General features: G+C 37.6%; 3 protein-coding genes across 8 annotated transcripts; 1 reads left to right on the top strand and 2 right to left on the bottom strand.

Moving 5' to 3' along the window:
* On the bottom strand, positions 1-2918 carry LOC143340573 (uncharacterized). The gene has a single exon (XM_076762715.1). The coding sequence runs from the start codon at positions 2815-2817 to the stop codon at positions 1102-1104; it is 1716 nt and encodes a 571-aa protein (XP_076618830.1). The 5' UTR covers positions 2818-2918; the 3' UTR covers positions 1-1101.
* Positions 2919-3376: 458 nt separating this feature from the next.
* Positions 3377-7442, top strand: LOC143340574 (uncharacterized). 4 transcript variants are annotated; one of them, XM_076762718.1, is made up of 7 exons: positions 3377-3743; positions 4241-4414; positions 4606-4930; positions 5025-5538; positions 5607-5762; positions 5848-5986; positions 6828-7442. In XM_076762718.1, exons 2-6 carry the CDS (start codon positions 4389-4391, stop codon positions 5970-5972), a joined length of 1146 nt encoding a protein of 381 aa, XP_076618833.1. In that variant the 5' UTR covers positions 3377-3743; positions 4241-4388; the 3' UTR covers positions 5973-5986; positions 6828-7442. The 4 variants fall into 4 exon arrangements, with proteins under 4 accessions (XP_076618833.1, XP_076618835.1, XP_076618831.1 ...); XM_076762720.1 differs by lacking the exon at positions 6828-7442 and adding an exon at positions 6187-6547; XM_076762716.1 differs by lacking the exon at positions 6828-7442 and having other exon boundaries at positions 5848-6547.
* Positions 7443-7843: 401 nt separating this feature from the next.
* Positions 7844-24425, bottom strand: Bchs (WD repeat and FYVE domain containing 3 bchs). Of its 3 annotated transcripts, none has more exons than XM_076762708.1 (35): positions 24102-24185; positions 23143-23252; positions 22808-23044; positions 22430-22675; positions 22196-22354; positions 21918-22110; positions 21663-21849; positions 21406-21587; positions 20952-21303; positions 20762-20883; positions 20402-20685; positions 20065-20331; positions 19699-19989; positions 19234-19607; positions 16164-19168; positions 15884-16088; positions 15402-15819; positions 15104-15313; positions 14833-15021; positions 14469-14762; positions 14160-14395; positions 13807-14062; positions 13520-13731; positions 13316-13448; positions 13086-13239; positions 12753-12987; positions 12440-12663; positions 12096-12349; positions 11804-12031; positions 11530-11721; positions 11274-11445; positions 10966-11209; positions 10628-10882; positions 10349-10546; positions 7844-10228 (listed from the first exon to the last, which is right to left on the bottom strand). In XM_076762708.1, exons 2-35 carry the CDS (start codon positions 23149-23151, stop codon positions 10114-10116), a joined length of 10332 nt encoding a protein of 3443 aa, XP_076618823.1. In that variant the 5' UTR covers positions 23152-23252; positions 24102-24185; the 3' UTR covers positions 7844-10113. The 3 variants fall into 3 exon arrangements, with proteins under 3 accessions (XP_076618823.1, XP_076618822.1, XP_076618824.1); XM_076762707.1 differs by having other exon boundaries at positions 23714-24159; XM_076762709.1 differs by lacking the exon at positions 23143-23252 and having other exon boundaries at positions 24102-24425.
* Positions 24426-24541: the final 116 nt, after the last annotated feature.

Below are 24541 nucleotides of genomic sequence, written 5' to 3'. Positions count from 1 at the left end.
TAAGTTAAAAAATGTATTTATTGACTCGCCAACATCGTGATGTCTGCAACGCGTATTTACACAAACCTGATTGTCCGACTTCTTATAAAATATCAAAATACTATAAATACAGATATCCTGCAAGGTCGCGTTGTTCTCGAGAATCGGAATCGCCACACGGTTTTCCGATAATCTTCGCGCGTCCGTAGGAGATACTTAATTGTCGCAAATTACAATCCACGGTCACAATTATTTACAACTTACCGCGCTTGACGCGACGGGGTGGGAAAAAAATTAAATATAAAAACGTTTTTCGGCGTGCGCGTGTACGCAGATCGGTCGTGTGTTCGTTATTTATCTAGCGGAGAGTTCAAAGTCGACTCGCTCGCCGCGCGGGGAAACGAAAAAGAGAAAAGAGAAAGAAATGTCGATCGAGCGCTGAGAGAAAAACGAAGAAAAGGAATAAAAAATACGTACGTCGCAAACGAATAAGCGTGGCGCATAGTATTATTGGACCGATTATCCACGCTGCTACTATTTACACGCGACGATACGCAATACAATTGAACGCTCAAAGAGTTTCATTCTCAACTATCGCTACCACCACGTTGAATCCAGAGTCGGATTCGGTCGTAACCGAACTTCTATCCACGTTTCATCCTTAAATTCACTCGCAAATTATAATCTGTTAATTGATGTTTCCTAATCGATCATTTTCTGTTTCAGAAGACTTCGATTTCGACTTCGAAGTGACCAAGTTTCAAAACTCTTCGCGGGAACATTCCTCCAAACAAACTTGATCTCCGAATCAACATGGACGGTCACATCTACATCATCTACATCTCGAAGACGCACAGTTGTCGAAACGATCGTCAAAACATTCGTCAAATATCTCGTGAATTATTAACCGTACGCCCACCGAATCATAATCACTGGATTAGGTAAATCCGAGCCCTATCACTGTACAAAATCTTATTGGCAAATTAGACTTACGCCTAGGTACCTTCGCTCGCGAGAAGGTTGCTCCGCACTGTGTCTCTCAAAGAGCAATCGAAACGGCCGTTGCTCTGACTCTGCTCCTAAACAGACTCTGTTAGAGTTCGTGTAAGCGTTAGCTAACGGTTACTGCACTACCGCCAACGGTGGATTGTGCTGGGCCGGCTGTGCCCTGATCATGCCTGCCAAGCGCCTAAACGGTAGCTGAAGATGATAGTAAGCGCAATAGGGCAACGGGTCCCAGTAGGTGAACAAAGCTTCCCGTTTATCGAGCACGGTACCCAGCAAATGGGGTACGGTCTCCCCGGTCGGCCGTTTCAGGGCATTGGACGCTGCATCCGGTAGGAAGCATCTGTCTGCCGTGGGCATGATCCCTGAATTCTGTCTGGAAAAATGTCTGCACGGTTTCCACACCAATCGTGGGTGAATCCCCGTGTGGCAGATGTACGGGAGGCTCACACCTACCCGACATCCGATCGGTACCAGCTTTCCATCGTCCATCACGGCCAGCTTGAAGCTCATGTGGCCGTTGATCCGCGTGCCGAATGTTCTGGAAAACTTGTCCAGCCACTGCGTCACTTCCGGTCGTTCCTCCGGGATCAAACCCCGCTCATCGTCCACCAGACAGGTCACGTTGGCCACGATCCTCGAATCCTTCACAGTGGTGCAGGTGATGTAGTGTTTGCCGCTTGGATCGCGAAGCACCAGCCACGGTTTGCTCTCGGCGATCTCGTGCTGTTGATTCCGGAACTCTCTGAGGGTCGGGGGCAGTACTATCTTGTTTCTGTCCCTCATCCCGGCCGGTCCAGCGGCCAGCATCAGATATCTGCCACTGGCGAAGGTGTTCTGCTCGTACAGTCTTAAGACGTCCTGTTGCGAACGCAGAACCGTATAGAATGGCAAGGGTAGTCCGAGCGTGTGACACATTTCCAGAAGCTCTAAGGGATCGTCCAAAGCCGCCACCTTGCTAGCACTGGGCACGAAACACTCACAACCCATTACCTCCAAGTAGGTCTTCGCCAGAGCGTCGTAATAAGCCGCGTTGCTAGAGCTGACCGGTATGTAATAGGCAGCCTTCTCTTTTTGGACGATGTCCCTCAAAGCTTTGATGTACTCGATCACGTTTCCGGGACCGGGTTTCGGTATCGTGTAAAACTTGGAGCACGCGGTCGAGAACTTTGCCAAACCGAACAGACCGTCCAGTTCGCATATCACCACCCTGGCACCGGCTTTGTAGAAATTTCGGGCAAGGTGGACCGTTTGCACGGTGCTTCCACCGCTGATTAGTACGCATCGTTTGTTGCGTACCCTCTCGGAAGCGGGTGTGTGAAGTACGGTGATGAACCATTTCAGGGCGGTTAGAGGCAATTGAAAAATTACCCACAGCATGTAGACCCATACGGATGCCCAGAGCGCTGGCGCCCATATCGCGTAACTGATCACGCTTACGATTCCTTGAACTATCCCGAACAACACGCCAATGTACGCGCTTAGTATCTTCAGCAGCAACGAGTCGTTTCGATTATGATTCTGTCCCTGTGTCGGTTGGGCTTGGTAGCACATGTGTATCCTCTGCGATTGATGCTGTTGCTGTTGCCGGCGTCGCGGCGAAAATATCACGGTCGGGGCGTCCGAGCTGTTGGACGACGGGGAACCGTTCAACAGGTTCGAAGAATTCGAAACGTTAGACATCGAACGCTTTAACGTCGATATCGGTGAGACCAATGGCGGCGATGTTGACAGTGGTGAACTGGGTATGAGCGGCGACATGCTGCTGCTCCTCGAAATCGGCGGGCTCGAGGACCACTGTCTTGAAATGTTCTCGCTGGTGCAAGCTGGCATCGTTGAGTCTCTTTGCTCTCGTTACCAGCGGTTAGACAAATTTAAGCGGCTGAACAGACGTACTCGCGAGTGCTTTCGGAGTTACGATCAATCCGAGCTCGTCTCGTCACACGATTCCCTCCTGGGCCACGGATTCATATCTCGATCTCGGGCATGACTGATCGTCGGAATAATTCGCTTCCACCGCGTCAGCCTCGTGAATCCAATAGCAATCGCACTTCGCGAGGCGCGCGGACGTTTTCAACTTCGAACGAAGATCTATTACGCGGAGCGCGCGTAACGTTGCGAGACACTCGCGTCGAGACGCTCGTCGCCGTTTCAGCGGCTGGGGAACTTGTTCGCGATTCGCCGAATGAATTCGCCGGTATGCACACACAGCTTTAACTGAGGCCGGTCCTCGAGCCTCTTGGACTCTTATGCGCTCTGAATCTCGAACGCACTATGAACCGAGGTCTTATCTAATCGTGCAGCCTCAGACACCACTGCTAAAAGAAAGAAGGAATTGAGTCCTCGCTCTGATCCACGTCTCGGCTCGTATTTTTCATCTCTCCCCGAAAGAAATTCAGCGGGATCAGTCGAGGGGTTACGCCACCTTCGTGGCGACAAAACAGACAGTATCTTTATGAATTTTTTATAACAATATAATACGATCGATCGAAAAATTCTTTCTTTCACTACGAATATTAAACGTACGCCCAAACTCTATCGTTGACGATTCCGGTTATGTATAGATCACCGTGCTGACCTTTTTGCACCGTTACAGGTGCCTTGCCCAATGGATAACCAAGGGTAGCTAATAATCACCCCCAGTATAGACCTTATTGAGTACTATGGTACGTCTGATCGGGACACTTGTGTGAGTAGATGCTGTAACTGTTATAGATATATCGGTTTTGGCTGGATTCTACATCGGTTCTATATAATAGGTATGCTTTAATTAAAATTAAGACGTTGTTCTTCGACTTAGAATACGGTATATAAAAAATGCCGCTATGATGAAAAAATATTCATCCAATACATAAAATTCTACTTTTCTTAGTTATCATGTTATCTTTCTAAAAATCGTACCAATGCATTCTTTAGATTTTTCCGATTAAAATGAGTCCAAACACGACATAAATCAAACTACTTTTAATTGACCTAATATATGCAATATCACATATGTACATATAGGATAAGTGGGGGGTGGCAACATGCGTGGAGGCCTCAGTACCTCGCATCATGCGGAGTGGTGGGAGAAGCAACGAGACAATAGCAGCATTCGTTGCTTTTCGTACTATTTTGCACGGTTCGAGGTATTAAATGCCCCCATGCCATTAAACATAGGGTTTAGTTTTTTAGACTACGCTAGTTCCATTATCGTAAATTTGTGTTAAAAAAACCGGCTCATGGAAACATACCATTATCCTCCCTTCCTCTACAGTGGCTCCATCTCCATGATCGAGAATTTGAATCTGAAAAACAACTTTCAAGTGTTTCAACCGCTACTTCTGTATGTGCCAAAGTGCGTCGAAACTTACGAGCCCTTTATTGCTTGCATTTTGTAATTTTCGCCTTCTCGAGTGCATAAAATGTCTCGCTCGACAAAAGCTAAAAGGTATTGTAGTTCACTGACTTCTATGCCTTTTTCTATAAATCGTTAAATAAGTTTAATGCTTTAACTGCCATGCGATGCTTTTTGACACATAGCAAATGCTCCTCCTGCGTCGTGTTTTGCATATAATTACATAGTTGTTATTTATGCATAAAAAGGTATTTCTAGTTTTAACAATTATTTATTACTTTCAGCACAAAAAAAGATGCAATAACACAAACAAGTGATATAGATGCTATATCAGAAATAGTACGGTTGCAGGAATTGGTCAAACATCTGACAATAGAAAATGAAAGTTTAAAAAAGTATGCTTTTAATTCTATGTTGTTGACAGAGAATCAAACTAATATACACAATCCTTCCACACCTGCACAAAATGTACAAAAGAAATCAAATAAATTTGCAATCTATGGTTGCAAATGTAAGAAAAGCTGTTCCAATAAATTATGTGGATGCTTAAAAAAAGGTGTTTCATGTGGTGAATTGTGTAAATGCAATAGTGTTTCCTGCAAAAATCTGGTAAATAACTTTTTCTTCTATTTATAATTGTACTTACTTATACAATTTATATTTAATCACACATTAAATTAAAAATATAATTTTTTCAAAACAGAAAAATACAGACCAAAATAAAGAAAATTTGGAACACTCTGTTACTACCACATTCCATAAAGATATCTCTGGTTCAAATAATATTTTTCACAACCCAACTTCTACAGAATATCTTACTTTACCATCATACTTTAATAGTTCTGAACAAGTAACATCTGTTTCAAATGATGAAGAAAAAGAAAAAGAAGATAAAGACAGAAAAGATATAGAGATTAATGACAAAATCAGTCAAAGTGGTGTAACACAAAGAAAAAATAGGTCTAAGAGAAACAATACTAAAAGAGGGAAACAAAAACAGAGTGATATAGAAATAAAAGAAGAAACATTGAGAATGTGTAGTTCTAATGAAATACTTGTTTGTATGAATGAAGAATTGAAAATAGAAGAACGAACAAGTGAAAATTTTCCAAATATAGGACAAGGTATGACAACTCCAAAATACAATCAAAGCAAAGCAGTAGTGAGTTCAATCAATGAGATGAGAAGAAAAGATAATGCAAATTCTAATTTAATAGGTAAGAAATTCAATTATGTTCAAGTAGTAATTGCAATTACTTGTGTACTTAAAAATTTATGCTTGTAGGAGAAAATGATTTTAATCCTATGAAACCTACATACGAATTACCCAGAACGCCGCCTAACAGTAATAGCGACGTGAGTTCACGCAACATCTCTGAAGTATCATTACCAACATCCTTTATTATAATGGAGACTGAAAAAGAACTTCCATTGCCTGAAGGTAAACTAAAATGCTCAAAGTTTTTGCGTCCAATATTTTTTTTTAACTTGTTCATGAAATAATCGCTATAATTTTCTTATTCTAGAATTCAACCTGCCTCATGTAAATTGGGAGGAATATCACTCGCAACTCGTAGAGTGTAACAAGTGTAGTAGAAAATTTCATCCATTCAGAATCAAGAAGCATCAGGCCTGCTGTAAAAAAGTCTAAGCTGTAATTTTGCGGTAAGGCTCTCAATTCTCCTAATATTCTCCTAATAATATAAATTTGTCCAGCCGAAATAGTCGAAATTCGTGATTCTCGCGATGAAACATTTTTTACCGATTTTTCACACAAAGTTCAGTTCATTTATAAAGTTTAGAACACTATTTGTATGAGAGATGGCTAACTTTTCAAATGCCCGTATTTATACATTGTTGGACAGGTTCAAGAAGAAAATGAATTTGTTACAACTTTGGCCCATTCACTGTAATTATACAGATCAGAATCTACTATACAATATTTTTTAAATATCAACTAACAGTATAATAGAACTAGCTACCTATAACAATGTATATATATATATACATATGTATATATACATTATTTAATATCATTTGTTACATTCGCAACCATAGATTGCAAATTTATTAGATTTCTTTCGTATATTTTGTGCAGGCGTGGATTCTCCGTTAACGACATAACGTTCAAAACATACTTTTTTAAACTTTCATTTTCTATTATCAGATGTTTAATAAATTCCTGCAAGCGTACTATTTCTGATATAGCATCTATATCGCTTGTTTGTGTCTTTGCATCTTTTTCTATGCTGAAAGTAATAAATAATTGTTAAAGCTAAAAATATCTTTTTTATTATGTATATATACATATGTGTATATATATATATATCTATGTATGTATGATGATGATTGGTATTTTTCACGTACACGTACGAATCCATACATACCCGTACTTAACATTGGTTATTAGGATATTCCACATATGATTTTCTAAATTCTACTTATTATACAACTTTACGTGAATTATACGTTGTATGTTGTTTTTTTTTTTTGTTTTTTTTTATAGATTTCTATATATGTACAATTTGAAGTCGAATATGCCTCGTCAGTTTGTCGGAACTACATAAACTCTAATACATGACATAAAGCTAATAGCGGCCCGCTTTTTCCTAATGCTTGAGAAAATACAGTTTTATGCATTCTGACAAAACGACTTTTTTTGACAGTCTCTTTAAGAAGTTATATACTCATTATAGCTATACACATATTACACAACGCATTTCTAACTGGAGTTCGTATGATAACAAACTTAAAAGAATCGAAACAAATTAAATCGTATTATAAAATATTGTTATATACACATAAGAGGAAAGCAATATTGTCAAATACATATAGAAATTAATTTTATTTTATATCACTTAGTATGTATGCATATATTGTATCATTCATACGCATATATTATCAGTTTGATAACGCGTACGAGCAATATAATGTACGCACATAATATTATGCAAGTTTACTCTTTTAATCCCTCCTTCGATATTGTGTAGCGCAATAATTGCACAATTTAAAATACGTTTTAATGTTGAACATTGCCCTCCTTGATTGTAATAAAATGTAATAAAATACACAATAAATTGTATATAAAGATCTATTTTATAATACATGTGGTACACAGACACCAATGCATTGAAATACAAATACAAATAATACTGTTAAAAATCATAAAATAGAATTTTACTGAATCAAGGTTAATACAATAGATACTCAATATATCTGACTAGAAATTATTCTTGTTTCTGAATATGATAAAACAATTATTTCGTTCCAATTATATTATCTACATTACAACAATTCCTAATGAAATCATACATTTTCATGCAATTAATGATTTTACTTTGATCACGGCCGTTTTTGTAAATCAGTTTGGCTCAGTTTTAAAAAAAAGTGAGAAAAGAACCTTTTATGGTATCAGTGCCAACATTTGTTGATTGTTGTTGATTGCAAGCCTTCCAATTCCAATGCAGAACTAAGTATAAGCTTTGTTTTGTTTGTGTATATGTAGGAGTACAAAAATAAGGATAATTGGCAATGTTTTATTAGAACTGGCATGTAATAATGACACACATATTAGTAGCATAAGATACGTGGTAACTCTTTTTATGTATTTGCATAATTAAGAGATTCTTTTTTAGTGTTGCTTTGAAATTCACCCACATTTTCTGAATTCCTACGTTTTGACCTTCGGATCAAACACATTTTTCCTGAAAGGATGCTCGTAAAACATTGTGCTCATAATGTATTCGACTAGTAACATTGAAGTACCATGTTAAAACAACATTTTGCAGTGTACTTAACGTTCCCCACGTTCTCAATTTGTTAGTCATCACGCTATCCCTCGTTCTTTATAAAATTTGTGCCTTTAGAAAAATGGAAGTGTATTGATAGAATACAAATGGTAGAATTTGTTATTCGTACAGGGAGACAATTTTTTTTTTCATTTAATACCGCGATCTTCGCATTTATACAAATTCTGTTGCACGTTTAGTCGGTGTTCAAATATTCTTCTTAATCGTTAAATAAACTCAATCTTCAACGAAAATACATTGTGTATTTGCGATTTTTCGCAGTTCCAAAATTCTATAAAATGCTTATACAAGAACACGGTTTTTTTGTAATTTATCTCTGTTTCCACGATTAATTTTACAGATACGGTTACAATATATATTAACTGTGTGAACAAACGAGCGTATTCCACATTTACCACATTGTTTAGAATATATTACTGTTGGTTTTAGAGTCTATTGGTTTCATTCAACCGGCTTACAATTAATAACACTTTTACGTAATTAAAGGTATTGTCTATTATAAAGTTACGAGTTTTATACCTGTAGAGGCAGCGGTCACAAATGGTGCACTGCAACTGCGTAATCTTGCTTTTTTTCGAATCGTAATACATGTATTCTTGACTTTTCAGGCTGTTGAACGTTTATTCAATCCTATAAAATGGAAAAATAAAAGACCTGCCTTTTTTACGACGCAATAATAAATTATACATCATCGACAATTCCTAAAATCGATCACACCGCGTATTATTACTGCATTATGTACACGACGTTGTCGTAAAAAGAAACGAGTAACATTTTATGAAATAGCAATAATAGATAAAACGTAATACAAAAGAGTAGCAGTACAAATAATACACGGTATAGATATATAATTTTTTTTTTTGTAAATCTGATAAATATTAAATCTTATATTTTTCCATTAACAATATTGACATCTTTTATACTATTCTACTATAATTTAAAATAAATATTAACAATAATTACCTAATATAGTCAGACACGGGAAACAATGTAAGCGTTCCGACAGAGAGAAATTAGCCGCCTAAATAGTATAACATTGTGCATATATCTATGCAATGTTATACTATTATATATATATATAAATATATATATATTTAGTTATTTGTTTATTATATATAATTATCAATGATCACGCTTGAAATTTATTGATCATATATGTTCATTAAATTAAAATAGGAAAGAAAATAATCACAGATTAAATGTGTTAAATAAGTTCCGCTATACATGATCGTGTTTATAAATGATCCGACGATCATCTCTTTTCAGTAAAAAGAAAAAAAAAGCGAAAGTAAGTGTAGCATTTACGTCAAATATACAACAGAAGGCGACAACTGTACATATTATTCTCCGTTGTATAAAGTACAAACACACACGCGACGTAAAAAAGTATCAGAAAACGATCAAGATTCAGAAACACTAAAGAACGAAGAGCCATGTATCGGCGTTTCGGAATGTGTAAATTCCCGATGTCATGTAAATTTTGCAATTATCGGCTTTAGAAGTTCATCGATCACAAACCTGACGATGAAGCTAAACAGGCCGTTTATTCCTAGGAAATATCCCAGTTCATCAGAATAATTAAATCTTAAGTGAAAAATATATGTTAGATCTAATTTCATGGATTCCGCAAACGTATATGAGAGAATTGTATGATAAGAAAAATAGAAAGGAGAAAGAAATGAAACAATAACTTCAGTCTGCACGATTAGAAATCCGAAGGAACTGAAGGTCACGATTGCACGAAAAATTGAAATGCAGCAGCGATTAGTTTCCCGACATCGCTCGTAGAAATGCAAATGTTGCAAGTAAAAACGTGTCGTTCGATATAGGAAAACGAAAGGTAAAGGCGCGTTCCGTGTGTCTTTTGCATAAAAATTACGGGTAAAGACATAGACGAGGTACCCGTGATTATGTATGTACATATTCGAACTGTACCACCCTCGAACCGGTTACTTACACGAAACTGTATAATATAGTGTTATATTAAGCGCTGCTCTCGGCGGAATGTTGAGAGCGTAATGACGAATAACAACCTTGACAAACTCTAACAGGCTTTAAAATTCCGAGTCTCGATATTTTCGATTCAAATCGGCTGCATCTGTATGGACAAATATAATGCGCATTACGAACACGCGGATTTTGCACCGGCATAAAAATAGGAACGAAAGCGAATCGTAACAAAAATTTCTAATAATTTGCATAACATTTTCTAACTTACTTTGAACAGAAGACTTGCCCACAGTTGCGACAATGATGTCTTCTTTCATAAAGATTAAATCTAACTCCACAACCAACACAACAATCTGCTCCTTCATCTTTGAGCCAGTGATCGGCAACCGTGCGTCCTGGTTGCTCGCACACGCTCCATGAAAAAACTCTTCCTCTCGTATCTCCTACGTACACCGTTCGATGATCTCTGCAAATTAATTAATAATGAGTCGCTTAGAGAGATCCTCTAATTTAGAACTTTTAAGAAATCCATTTTATTTTTTGTCACCTTGACACTGCGAGAGCTGTTATAGACGCTGGTTCCGTATTATCCTTACGGTCATACGCGGTGTGCATCGTTAATTTGCTTCTAAACACTAATTGCCGTTGCCACTTAAAACCATCTCTTAAAATATTTTGTGGATTGATTCTCTTAGGTTTTGTGTCAGCTTCAGAGACCATGACGAAACTGTCTGTTAAGCTTGTATCGCTTTTACTAGCCCGTAATGCCCCTTCAGAATCCCCGATATTGTTGGATGACTCGCTGTATAAATAATTTGATCGTTGCTATAATGATTGCGAATGTATCCTGTAAATGAGAAGCATCGAAGTAGATGTACATGTTACCTTGTTTGTGTGCCCTCACTATCCGCACGTCCACCACCCTCACTTTTTCGAAACATTGGATTTCCACGACTTTTTCTTCGAAGCACAACGGTAGATGTATTATTCTGCGGTGATGGTTTGCTACTGGAACCGTTGCTCGACTCATTGTCCGAGCATTCTTCTTTCTCTTCGTGCAATCTCGATGCTTCTTTAGAAGTTTCGGGTTCGGAGAGACTGCTCTCCGAGCCGCTTTTTGCAAGCATTGCTACGAATATAAACAACAAATGAATGCACACAATCGCAACAATATTGTCTTCGTTGTTATTTACCTGATCCTTCGGCAGATATGCTCATCTGTTTAACTAATTCATGCACTCGTTTCTTCGTAGTTTCGTTCTGATTTTCATTTTTGTTCAACTTCGTGTTTTTCTCCTTTGCGGTTGCAACTTCCTCTGGTTTCTCTTCTTCTGCAGGCACTTGCACGTAATCCATCGACCACATCTTTAAATCATTCGTTTGTCTTTGTTATATACCCGCAACAATTTCTCTCAATCATAATACTATAATAAATAGTGTTATTCTTACACGAGCCACGCCATCGGTGGATCCTGTCATAATAACATTCTGCGAATCCCATTCGTGAGTTTGACTAAACGCGACGCACAAAATTTGTTGCATCCTATCTGCTCGGCCCACACACGTATTAACACTTGCTAGCTCTTCGCCGTTGATACTCCATACGTGCAACCATGTGGCTGCGCATGTAGCTATGTCTCCCTGAGAAACGTAACGTTACAGTGAAACCTCGACTTCAGAACATTTTACGTACGAGTGAAAAGTAATGGTTCTATAAGCGTACTGTTAATTCATTTATAGCTACTGCAGCCACCGGTCCGGCGTGCCCCCTAAGTTGACGAACAAACAGACATCGAGATAAGTCCCATATAATTGCTGTGCCGTCTCGAGATCCTGATACTATCACGTTATACGCTGGACTTGATGACAAACACGTAACAGCGTCTGTGTGACCGTACAGACATTGTTTGATAGAAAGTTGTCTCTTGGTATATTCCCAAACCGTTACAACCTATCGAAGCGATTTAAGTCTTAAAAATCTGCTCTATAAATGTGACATCTAAGCGATAACTTACGGAGCTTGTGCCAGCAGTTACTATCAATTTGGAAGACGGACAAACACAAGCAACTATCTCTCCGCTATTTTGCATCATGGCCTCGCAGACAAATATCGCTTTGTCACTATCATAGTTTCCTATTCTAAGAGAGTGATCGGCGAACCCCCATGCAACGTACTTGTTATACGTCGGAGGAATCAGCGTTTTATTTTGTTCAACAGCCAATACTGCTTTGTCGATATGAAGTATTTGTCCGACAGGACCCTTTAATTCTGATAAATAAATTATCAACGTCAAAGAAAGACGAAGAACAGTACAAAATATGCCAAAAGTATCTAATATGAAAGGTGAAAGTGACGAACCTTTGATAGGCTGAAGCGACGGCTTCAAATTGTCAAGATTATGGAAGAATAATTTGTCGGACGTGGTTATGCTTAAACCAGGTGTGATTGGTCCAGGATCAATAACGCTAGTCCTTTGGGTCATCTTCTTGGCTGGATGCGGTTTTTTAAACAGTTGCTTCGGTATTTGGCCAAAATTATTAATAAACCCGATAGTAGCATTTTTCTTTAAAGGATCATCGATACTGAAAGATACATACCACAATTAAATCCACGAAAAACAAATTATTAAAATATTGCTACGAAATAAAAATGTATAAAAAAGGAGTCGTACTTGTAAATATCAACATTGCCTTCATAGAATAAGTGATGAAACACGTTAACAGCTTCAACCGCAGCAGGGCCGTTTTGTTTGCAACCGAATATCAAATCGATCCATTGGTGAAGGTGTTGTGACACATAATCGCATTCCAAAGCAAGTCGATGCGCTCGTATGAATTCACGTGGATCCTGCTTTGCCCATGGTGGAAGTACAATGTCTCCCAATTGTACGCCGCTCTGTTTAGAACCTTTAGAAAATTTATATTCAATTTTATTTTTATCACAAAAACTTAATTTGCAAAATAAAAAATTTGACTTGTAACAAGATTAAAAATGGTATATTCACCTAAGTCAAAATGATTCGAGTTGACGAGAAATTCAGAAAGGTAAAAGAACTCCGGTATAAGCTCCTTCACATCGGCCATATTATGTTTAGACGCAGAAAGCCAAGCTTCCTTTATGCTATTAAACATTCTGTCCGCCAGATCAAAATGTCCACCCTAAACAATAATTCCAGAGAACAATTTACTAACTAGCAATGCAATTTAAATCGTTAGGCAATTTGATTCTACGAACCTGTAACCTCAGAAAATGTTGCGTGAACGGTTCCATCCTCACCAAATAAGAACATACTATCATCGCGGAAGAGTAATGTGTTCCATAATGATAAGGAGGTGTTTCCCCGTGCGGATCGTCCCATTCTTTGTATCTGAATTTAATGTAAATTAAATGTTAAATTATTTGTTTAGTGAGTTATAAGGATTAATTAATTTTGTGTACCGTTTTTTGAATTGTAATAATCGTTCTGGACTTTGTGCGCCCATAGGTTTACTGAAGTCTCGAAACGTTGCTGAATCAGTGAGATCCAATTCTTCGCTATCATAGTCTGCTAATATCCATGGAAATATTGGGTACTGCATCAAATCGTTATAACTACGACCAGCTAAAGTATTGAGATGCATCAAGTACTGGAAGTTAGATATCTCGCCTCTCTGGAAAACAGTCGCTTTCGTGAATCATAAACAAGGATATGGTGAGAAAAATATAATATTATTTAAAATACGAACCACCCATCGTTGGGTAACCGAAGTCTCGCCAATTAGATTTGAAAGTAGACCTGTGGCCTGCTCCACGTTCGCTGTTCTCTTTTGACCGGCCACGGATTGTTGGGCACTGTCAGCAATCGCCGTTGCGAATGTCATGAATCTCTGATAAACTTTGTTCCTTACTTTACGCGGGAACGCTAGTAAATAATTTCTACCATCTCCACTGAACACTTCTAATGCCATTGGTTGTAATAGGTATCTTCTTTTATGTACTTCTCTGCAATGGAGAATGTAAAATAATACGTATTAACTTATAAAGCCCAGCGGATTAACATATGTATTTAAATATTTATGTATATTTGAAGATTTATTACCTGATATCTTCGTAATTAAATTTCGAGCATTGCCTCATCGCTCTAGATCTTCTAGGTGATCCCGGTGATGGCAAAATTGGTTCATAAGCCTCGGGTAAACTTTCTATATCCCTTATTTCTCTGGACTTCAACAATGTGAACCCATCGATCACGTAGAAGTGTTCTTTTCCAAATAACAGCAAACCCTCAGTTGTATCTAAACCTTGAATTCTGGCGCATCTAAACATGTGACTTATCTAAAAATGTACAAAAACGTTAAAACAATAGACGACATGCAATATTTGCAATAAGAAGAGGAAATTAACAAACCTTCTCGTGTTCTTCTAACAGTCGTATCAAAGTTTGATTGTCTGGAACAGTCTGATTATTTTCCTCTTCTTGTTCATTATCCTCTGTTGCTTCATCTGGTTCACTGGCATGACGTTCAAGCGTACACGGTACCATTGGAGGTTCACTTTCAGTAGAAGTTTCATTTACGTTTAACGGGGTGTCGTCTATAACAGGATCACGTTCTCGTTCGAACATGCCGGACGAATTACCAAGTTGTTTCAAGTAATATTCCTTACTGTCGGTACTCGTTGCAACCTTATACTTCAGTTGTTTCTGCGTTCAGTAGAAACGTGTAAATTTCGAGTTCCTTAGTTTCGATTGTTTCATAGTAAAGGTAACTTACGTTATCAGGATGTTCTAATTCGGGTCGATAAGGATAATGTATATAAAAGAGTTCGTTCTTCATCATCTTTTTCCTCATTCTACATGGACCCTCAGTCATATCTAGCATCCATTTGTCGAGTCTGGTAGGTGTCGGTGGTCCCCACAAACCGCGTTCCCTCGTTAATTCTGTTTCCGTTTGCAACCATTCCTACGCAACATTTTAATAGTAATAAATTCATCGTTATGTATTTTTTCTGCCATTTTTCTTTCATATTTAATTATATTCTTACTTGATACACATATCGTTGAGTGTGTTGATTAGTCTGTATGTATTGCAATCGTTTTGCCGCAGCAAGCTCGCGGACCAATGCAATGTGTTGCTCGGTCCATTGTGCTACAGTGTTCTGGTGTAATCTCAACCTAACGCGTACAGATTCCTCTTTACGGACTTTCGTTCGACTTGCTAATCTCGTCAAACCTCCTGTTACCTTTTGAATTTTCTAAAACGCCACACCAAAGCTCGATATTTAAAATTCTGAGATTCGAGTACTCCTTTAAAGACACTATAGCCGTGCGTTGAATACTTACCGATTGTATTTGATTGTGAAGTTCCCAAGGGACCCTGTACAAAGCTTTCCTCTCCATAACAACGTAATTCAACCAAAGCCTAGTTGCGGCTTCGTGCATTTGATCTCTTACTTGTGATAATTCGGGAGCACGTTCGTTACCTATAGGCGCCGGAAGAGTAATTTTGAAAACTTCTTCTATAGCAGGCTTTTTGCATACGTATAACTCTTCCCAAACTCTTGTCGCAGCGACAACCATCAAGTTATGGCCTTGATGGGAAGTCAGCCTATCATCGCTGGCTTCGACTTGCGGATGTATGTGCCACGATGTTTTTGCATTATCGAGCACGATTTTTACGTCGGTTGTCAATTGCAGCAGACAGTAAGTTAAACAACCAATGAATTCCAACTCATGATTACCAGCACCGAAGACCAATAATCTGCAATGGAATATCTTACAATCGTATAATTAAAAATGGTCTAATCATCAGACATCGATTCTACCTGTGAGTCGTGAGCTTATGCAATGCTTCTAATACAGCCATTTGATCGGCTATTGAATCTGTTGGTCGTGATAGCAAAAATAGTGTTGTTCTGTTCAGACAATGATGAAGGCCTTCCATACTGACGACGCCAGGCCGTCGTTTTGCTTGTCCGATTAATTTGACAATGAAATCGAACACTTCATGCGGATCTTTTGTCAAAGCACCTTTATATTAAACATCAAAATTGTGAATATTTAACAAAATATTGTCAATTAAAAATGTAGAAAAGTATATAATACCTTGCCACAATTTATCTACTATTCTGGCTGCGACATAACATACATTGTTAGTTATATTATTGACTGATCCTCCAGGAACTACAGGTAACGCTGCTTGTTCTCCAATTAAAACATCGGCAGCTAACAGATGCTCCATTAGAATAGATAGAATCTCCGTTTGATAGCGTGTTTGCTGTCCTGTAGATGCATGCTCTGGCCACGCTTCCAAAACCAAATCAATAGCTGGTGCAGATTTTGCAGTAACTGGTAGAGACAGAGAGTCTACCACGATGACTCGTAAAAAGTCCATGACAAACTTTTTTGCTGGATGATTCGTCAAACCGATATCCTTTGATGGAGATCTCACTAATACCGGTTCTTGCTCGTCTGCTGGAGTACTAGCTCCACTGCTATCTTGACTAGAGCTTGCAGGTTTTGGAAACAAAGTACCAGCCAACGCGCCCAATACTTCCGCAGACATAAACACTTGCATGAAGTCCGTAAAATTATGATAGAGGAAGAACAGGAACTGTATTATTGTCACTGGATAGTCGCTTAACCAGTCTGGCAGGGATTCAGGATTAATCGAGTAATTATTCAGCATTGTTCGAACCATAGCTAACAGAGTAACTACGGCTTCGGGGCAAAGATTAATTCTACTCGCAAATGTGGATAGAGTGTGGTTTGCTGGGACACCAAACAAGAAGTTCCAAACATTATCCAAATCAAGTTTTAAGATGACCTTCGAATCCGTAGGCAATAATTTCACTGGTTGCCCCATCATAAGAGCAATAAAAAGAAAGTACAGCTCTGGAACAAGGTCTACATGCTGCGGTAATAACCATCCCAAATGTTGAAATCCTGGTACATGAAGACCAGATGGTTTATTCTCTCCACCTGACATTTGTTGGTGACAACCAAGTGCTAATGCCATCTTGTTGTGATCCGTATGACGCAGCCAACTACCGTTGCTGGTTCCTTCTTTAAACTTTTGTAATATCGGTTGTACAGAACAAACAGCTACTAAAATTCGTAATCCCCATATCACTGTCGTACTATGAAGGCCAGATTGAAGAAACAGTAATATCCAATCCAAACCTAATACTTTAGATAATTCTTCGCACATATTTACATTCGGTTTTGGACCATTAAACAGCAAAGAATGCAAAAGTTGTAAACAACGATTTCGCAAAAGTATATGCTCCCCTTCCCCTTCTTTATTCCCTTCGCTTTCTCGAAGGATTAAATGCTTTTCCGAACATTGAGGCAATGTAGCTACAATAAACTGACCAAACCAAAGTAAATCAGCTTGTCTCGGTTGACTTAGTAGAATACTGAGTAAAGCGAGTAAAATTTGCCGAGTAGTACTTTGCTTTACATCGCTTAAGATGTGCAACAGTTTATGCACCAATTGCAAATCCCTCATCAAACGTAAATTTGTTCTTTTCTCGCTTGATTCTGCTATTAATTCATACAAATGTTCCAATAGCGATCTTAACAGTTCTCCTGGTGCTTCGTGCCAAACTTGTAAATCACACAAAAGATCTTGAAATGCTGTAACATTAGGTATCGCGCTAGTTTCTCTGCCACTGTCGACCGTTCCGACAAGGCTAAACGTGAGATGCAAAATGTGACTATTTAAAAGAGGACATTTCCTTCGCAATAACATTGCTAATGTTTGATATCCTCTTCGACGGTCCATTTCTTGTTGAGCTGCTTGATTAGATCTCACGACACAAACTAATGCTTTAACAGCCGCGTACAGAGATTCTACGTCTTGAGCCATGGCTATTAGACCTAATAACACTGAACATCCACCGACGTTATCAATCATTGTGGCCACTGGTCGAGGACTGAAAACTCGAACACCAAGATACCCAACGACTACGCCTCCCAGTGCTCTCGCTGGTCCACTAAGATGTCCTGATGAATTATGAAGAACCCTGATAGGCGTGGCATTTTCGTGCGATGACATACCAAGTTGTTTGGCAATTGATTTATTATCAGCACGACTATAAACTTTCCTAATTTTAGCTAATGTTAATTGAGACATCGCTTTAGCATTTAATCCAAATACAACTTTTTCTTCCGCAACAAGAGGCATTAAAGGTTCTTGAACTGATAACTGTGGAGCTTGTAGACTACCCATATAATGCGGACCTAATTTAAACAGTGTTGCTATACTTTGTGAATTAAACACTTCCTCTACTAAGTGGCATGGTCCCTGCTTCCATGCCAGTCTAGAATAGCGTCGCCAACAGGGAGGTGTACCTATATAACCGTATACTGGTGATGCTACAGTCAAATTTGCTGCTCCTCCGCCAGGAACTTGTGTAATATAATGAAGCTTTTGACTGTGAATATGTTGACCATCCAGATACAACGAGAAACTTGAATTTTTTAATACAGCACGATTTAATACGATAGCTATGTGATGCCATTGCCCTTCGTGAAGTAAATCAGGACACCAGACTCTTGCTCCACATTCGCCAGTTCCCTCTGGTTCCCATTCACCTACATTTTGCGGCATCGGCGTTTCTTGTGTAGATACAATAATAGCTTTATCTCTAGCGCTAAGAACTGCGGTCAAACAGATTAAATCTCTCGCTGATTGCGGAGTACGCACTAAGGTCAGTAATCTTACACAGTGAGGATCAGTTCTTGAATCGCTAAATTTATCAACAGATATCCACGTACTATAAGTTAATCCAGTTTGTGGGGGAAACAATCTGTCACCTGAACCGATTCCACCAAGTACACTACTGTCAGCAGCCACTACTGTAGGTGGGGTTGTACTTTGAGGTGCAACGCTCGGTAAATATAAACATGCAAATCCTTCTGCACTCATATCAAGTTCTACAAAAGGTGGCAAAGTACAAGAACCATGCGCACGAAAATCCTTTGGTGTCGTCATCGACACTAATGTTTTAATACGAGTTAGTGGCACGGGTCCACCTCTAGGTTTATTTGGTTCAATGTCATCGAGCGATATACAACATAATGGATCACCCAAACGTAAAAATTCTCTGAAATTAATAAACATATATAATTAATCCTACATTTTTTTTAATAAAATCACTTCGCGTCTTACCTTAAGTCGCGTGGCTCTAAAGATTGTGCGGCGAGTCTTTCTATTATATACTGTAATGGTTGGTGGAGAGGATGTGTTTCATCTTGCAATGCAATTCTACCTACTAATAACAATTCACCGGCCATTCCAGCCTCGCACATAATTTGTTGATTTCTTTCCGAACGCACCAGGCTTTTAATAATTTCTGCTACGTACAATTGCAAAGCTAGAGCCATTTGCAGATTGGTTACTTCCGAGATTGATGGAAGCAAGTGCAACATTCCAACAACTATGCCAGGATGAACTACTATCGGTTCTGAAGTAGGAGGGTTCAGATTTAAAGAATTTATAACAGTTCTCTTTCCACTACCCGGAGAATCGAAAGATTTTTGTTGCTAAAAATAAAGCACAAAATGTTAGATTCAGTTTGATGGATTGATAACGCGTAAAATTATTACATGTTGGAAAATATAAATTTTATATCACCTCGACGCTATTTTGTTTATGGCTTGGTGATCTCGTTCCTAAACCTGCCAAATTTGGCTTATCAAAAGAGTCGAGTGCTACATCGTACAGAAGACGTAATAATAAACATGCGTATGCGAGAGTCTTTGGCATGGCATCCGGAAATGTGGGTTCTAATACGCTTCCGGTAAAGAGCAATAATAACATATTGTGGTAATTTGCAGTTGGAATTAGATCTATTTCTGTAAGCTTCGTTTGCGTCGAAAAACATCCGAGAAGTCGTAAAGTGTCGCACAAACTTGATTGACATATCTATACAATGATCCGTCATATTAACAAGATACTAAAAATCTACAAGCATTGATAATAATGTTAAAGAAAATCTACCTCGTGATAGAAAAATTTTGCGTTTGCCGGTTCAAATCTCATGGCTGTACTTATTGTGTGAAATACAACGTGCAAAAGTGTCAGTAACTGTGCTTCTTCCTGTGGTGTTCTCTTTATTACGTCGTTACAAGGTTCGATACCCTCCGATCTTTGAGTGCCCAACTGACCCTCCAAAGACACTAAAACGGACATCACGTAGACAAAACCACCCACTTTCCGAAAAACAGTTCTAGTTCGGTGAGATTCCCGTAAGCAAGCCAATAAAGACTAAAAAAAAATTACGTTTTATAATATTGTTCAAAATTCGAACGATCGATATTAGTAATCAGAAACAAACTTTTAATATATGTGTCTTTAAGATTAAGGCATTGGAAGGTGCTGAATGCATGACGCCTAGTAATGTAGCCATGTCATCGTCCCCCCCTGCGTTAAGTATTAATTCTCTAACAATGCCAAGGGCTTGATATCGACAATCCGTATACGGTACGAGATTATGAGCACAGCGTGCTCCACTGCACTCTCTGAAAACATTAGCATTTTGAACGTTGCCCGCTAATAGCGTCGTCAAAGCTTCCATTACTAAGGCACCCAACCGTTCATCTTCTGGGCATATTTTGTATTCTAATAAAAAGGATTTATTCGTTTGAAATTAGAAGTTAAACAGAAGTAACGGGAAACGTGAAAATGTGATTCCTACCTAATCCTTGATCTTGCGCAGCTTGCTTATCTTTAAGCAAAGTTGCGTAACGGTGAAGACACGTAACAAAGACTTCTAACATACCTACTTCTCTGTACACATCTTTAAATATATTGTTATGTCTGAAAGGATTATTGAAATCGATAAGATTTCAAAATCACAATTTAATGGTATTTAGTTAGTATCTTACCTGAGTATATTAAGCAGCGTTTCCATGCACAAGATACTGCAACTAGTTGAATTATTTGTTTTAAGTAGTAGAGATAGAGATATAAGTTCCTTACAAGGCACAAAATTAAGTTGAAACACTATAAATTCCAGTAACTGAAAAAACTTTTCTTGTATTTCTCTATTTTTTAAATGAATCTTTTCTGCAAACTGAGACAGCGTGTTTTGTCCCTCCAGTATAAAATAATTGGCATTGTCACTGTGATATACGCTAGATATTGCATCAAGAATGGTACAACATAAAAGCGGTGAATTAGACTTTAGAAATACAGACTGTAATACTTGAAATGCTTGAATATTTCGAACACTTCCTCCTGTAATAACCACGATATTTTCGAACGGAATATACATAATAGAAGATATACTTATAGATACATTAACGATATAAGGCGATTCTTTTTTAAATTATTACATACCTCTATTACTTGGTTGAGGTAAAGTGAAGCCAAACATCTGAAATAAAGATCCCATACTAGCTTGACTCGGCTTCAATTCTGTATGACCACACATCGTTAAAGATGCTAGCATAAGAACTAAATTCCGAATAGCATCTTGTGCTTCTGCTCTACTATCTTGCTCTAATCTCGACGGAGCGTGTCTGAAAAATACAAATATTTATAAAATTTAGAATAAGCAATAGTATCCGAATTAGCAAATCATTTTTGACTCTTACTTTAATAAAAACTCTGACAGAAAGATGTATCCTTGACAAGACCGAAAATCATCCAGAAGCGTTTGAGAAACTTCGCTAGAATCTTTTAAGAAACAAAATACTGTGACAAACATTTCTACTACTTCCAATGGTGCCAGCTCAGGTACTCGTTGCATATTATCGACACAAAGCGCTATACATCCTTTACCTATAATAAAAGTAGTTATTGTTTAACATGTAATAAAATTATTAATACAGTAGCCAAATGATGCTTACAGTGGATGTAGGTCACTACATTCTGGGTAAGTCCATGTCGGGATAAGGTCATTAATACTTCTGCTGCGCTTTTACGCCACATCACATTATAGTGGGGACACCAACTAGTTATTGCTGAGAATAGTAAAGTGAGGTCATCTTTACGAGCGAGTTCTTCTGCTGGGTAAAGATGACTACATAATCTCACCAATAACTGTGAATTAAAATAGATTAATTGTTTGATTAAAAAAGTTTACTTAAATTTTAAGACATGTAAAACATTTATTCCGAATATTTACTTGAACAAATATTTTCTGTAACAATATTCTACGTTGCTTTGGAGTAAATTCGCTATTTGTATCTGTAATATCAGCTTCATCTTCTATCATTTCAGGCAGATCAAAGAATAAATACAAACATTTTACTAATGTTGATGGAACAGAAGCAGTAGTCATTGCCTAATAAAATATACCAATCATATTAATATAGGGTATATTAGTTACAACAATAAAGTGCATTTGTACCACCTGTACCTGTATTAGAGAAGTATCACCAGCTGCAAGCAAGTTTAATGCAGATAATAACATCCATCCATTGCTTGATTCTTCACTATTTTCAATTTCTAAAAATTTTACAATGGCACAACTTGCTGTTTCGGTACTCTGATTACTTGCCCTCCTTCTAATTTCGAATACCATTAATCTAGACACTTGTTGTGTAAATGCCAAGATATCCCAAAACTTCTCACTCATATCACCCGCTGGACTAGATCCAAATACCTAAAAATTAATTTGTTTAATTTGGTAAGTAATATTCATTGACCTTCCATTTCTGTTATTAAAATGAGTTATATTATTCATTATACATATATGCTAATTTTGCATATACATATACAAATCATGAAATCTTACTTTGCAAAATAATGGCAACATATTATATAATTTATCATCACGTTCAGCATCTGAGAGGGGATGCAGAGGATGGGTATATTCAGAAAATAGTTTCTTAAGATGCATAAGACCCAAAGCAGTATGTTGAGGATTTGTAGTTCCCATACAATCATCTAAACTGCCAGCACTGCTAGAACCCATTCCTCCTACACTGGTACCCCCTCGTAATTTACGCATTATGTTCATACTTAAAATTTGCTAAAATGATATAAATATATGTTACATGTAACACTATTATACAAAAATTAATATTTCATTAAATAGAACATAGTAGTTCTAATATATTTGGAACTTACATTATCCATGTTAGGATGGATATTACACAGATTATAATTCTTACATTTTATATGTTTCACAGAATGAAACCTACATTTTCAATACACTGATGGTATTTATAAAATACAGTCTAATAAGATAAAGCATCTTGTAAGAATACATATAACAAATTCTTTTAACATCAACTCCAAAACATTAATAAAATGATAAAAATACAATAAAAAGTATAATATTTATCACAAAAGAAACTTTGACTACAAACAATTTAGAATACTTTGAAATCATCTGTGACATTTATAAATTAGATATATATACATAAAATACACGAAATACTAATCTATAATTTGTTAAGATTCATATTGTACAAATTTTATAGAAAAGAAACTAGTTGTAGCTTTTTAAATTGCCAAGCAATACAGGAAACCGATAATCCATGAAAGAATACGAATATATACAAATATAAAGTAACGCAAATGTACGTTATCACAACGATAATATTAAAAATGATCGAATATTCAGTCTTGTGTACCGTTATACAACAAGTATCGCTCAAAAACGAACAGAATTAAAACAATAAAAAAAAATCCATACAAAGTGGTAAACGTTAACGAGCGGTCGTTCGATCCGTTTCAGCTTATCGTGCTGTCATTCGAAATGTTAACATATCGGAGTTCTTATAACATGTGAAAATAGCACATCGTGCCGTGAGACAAACAGAGAATATCATTTCTCGAACCATTAAACGCGACAAATCAATTTTTTTTAAACACGTCACGGCAATTTTTTCACTTTTAATTGGTGACACAGTCGTTCATCGAACGCTCGGCTCAATATTTACGTCTGTCGCCTGTCAAAATGTCAAGTTAGAGTGGTCGATGTTGAAATGACTCTCCGTAACCGCCCACGATTTTCGCGAACAAGGCTCGGACATTGCCGCACAAACATACGCCAGGCTCACTGAGAACAGATCGGCTATTACCTGAAACGCGTCGCAACCCAGGAAATTCTACATTTTCTTTCGAAAAATTACTGTTTCTGCGAGAGTATTTAATATTTCAGTGGTAGCAGCCATCTTCGTATTCCACCAATTTCTTCGTCCACGGCCAACGAAATACGTCGATAAGTATCACGTGATCGTCAATAATCGCGGGTCTATTCACCTTATAAATCTGTTGATACCGGAGCTGGGTAAAAATTTAAAATATCGTTTTAAACAAGCAACCTCGTAATACTATTCAAAAGAACACTTCAAGGATTTCTATTTTAAACGATCCTAAATGAATTATTTCAAATAAAACTGTACTTCCACTTTCGTAGTAATGCAAATGAACTAATATTTTTGTCCAATTACACTGGATCAGACTTAGAATTAATATATTACTTCGTTTTGAAAACTATATTTTACCCAGCTCTGATCTA

This window comes from Colletes latitarsis, chromosome 3 (assembly GCF_051014445.1).
Source record: "Colletes latitarsis isolate SP2378_abdomen chromosome 3, iyColLati1, whole genome shotgun sequence".
Lineage (NCBI taxonomy): Eukaryota > Metazoa > Arthropoda > Insecta > Hymenoptera > Colletidae > Colletes > Colletes latitarsis.
The sequence above is the reverse complement of the archived record's forward strand: the minus strand, read 5'-3'. Positions and strand labels throughout refer to the sequence as shown.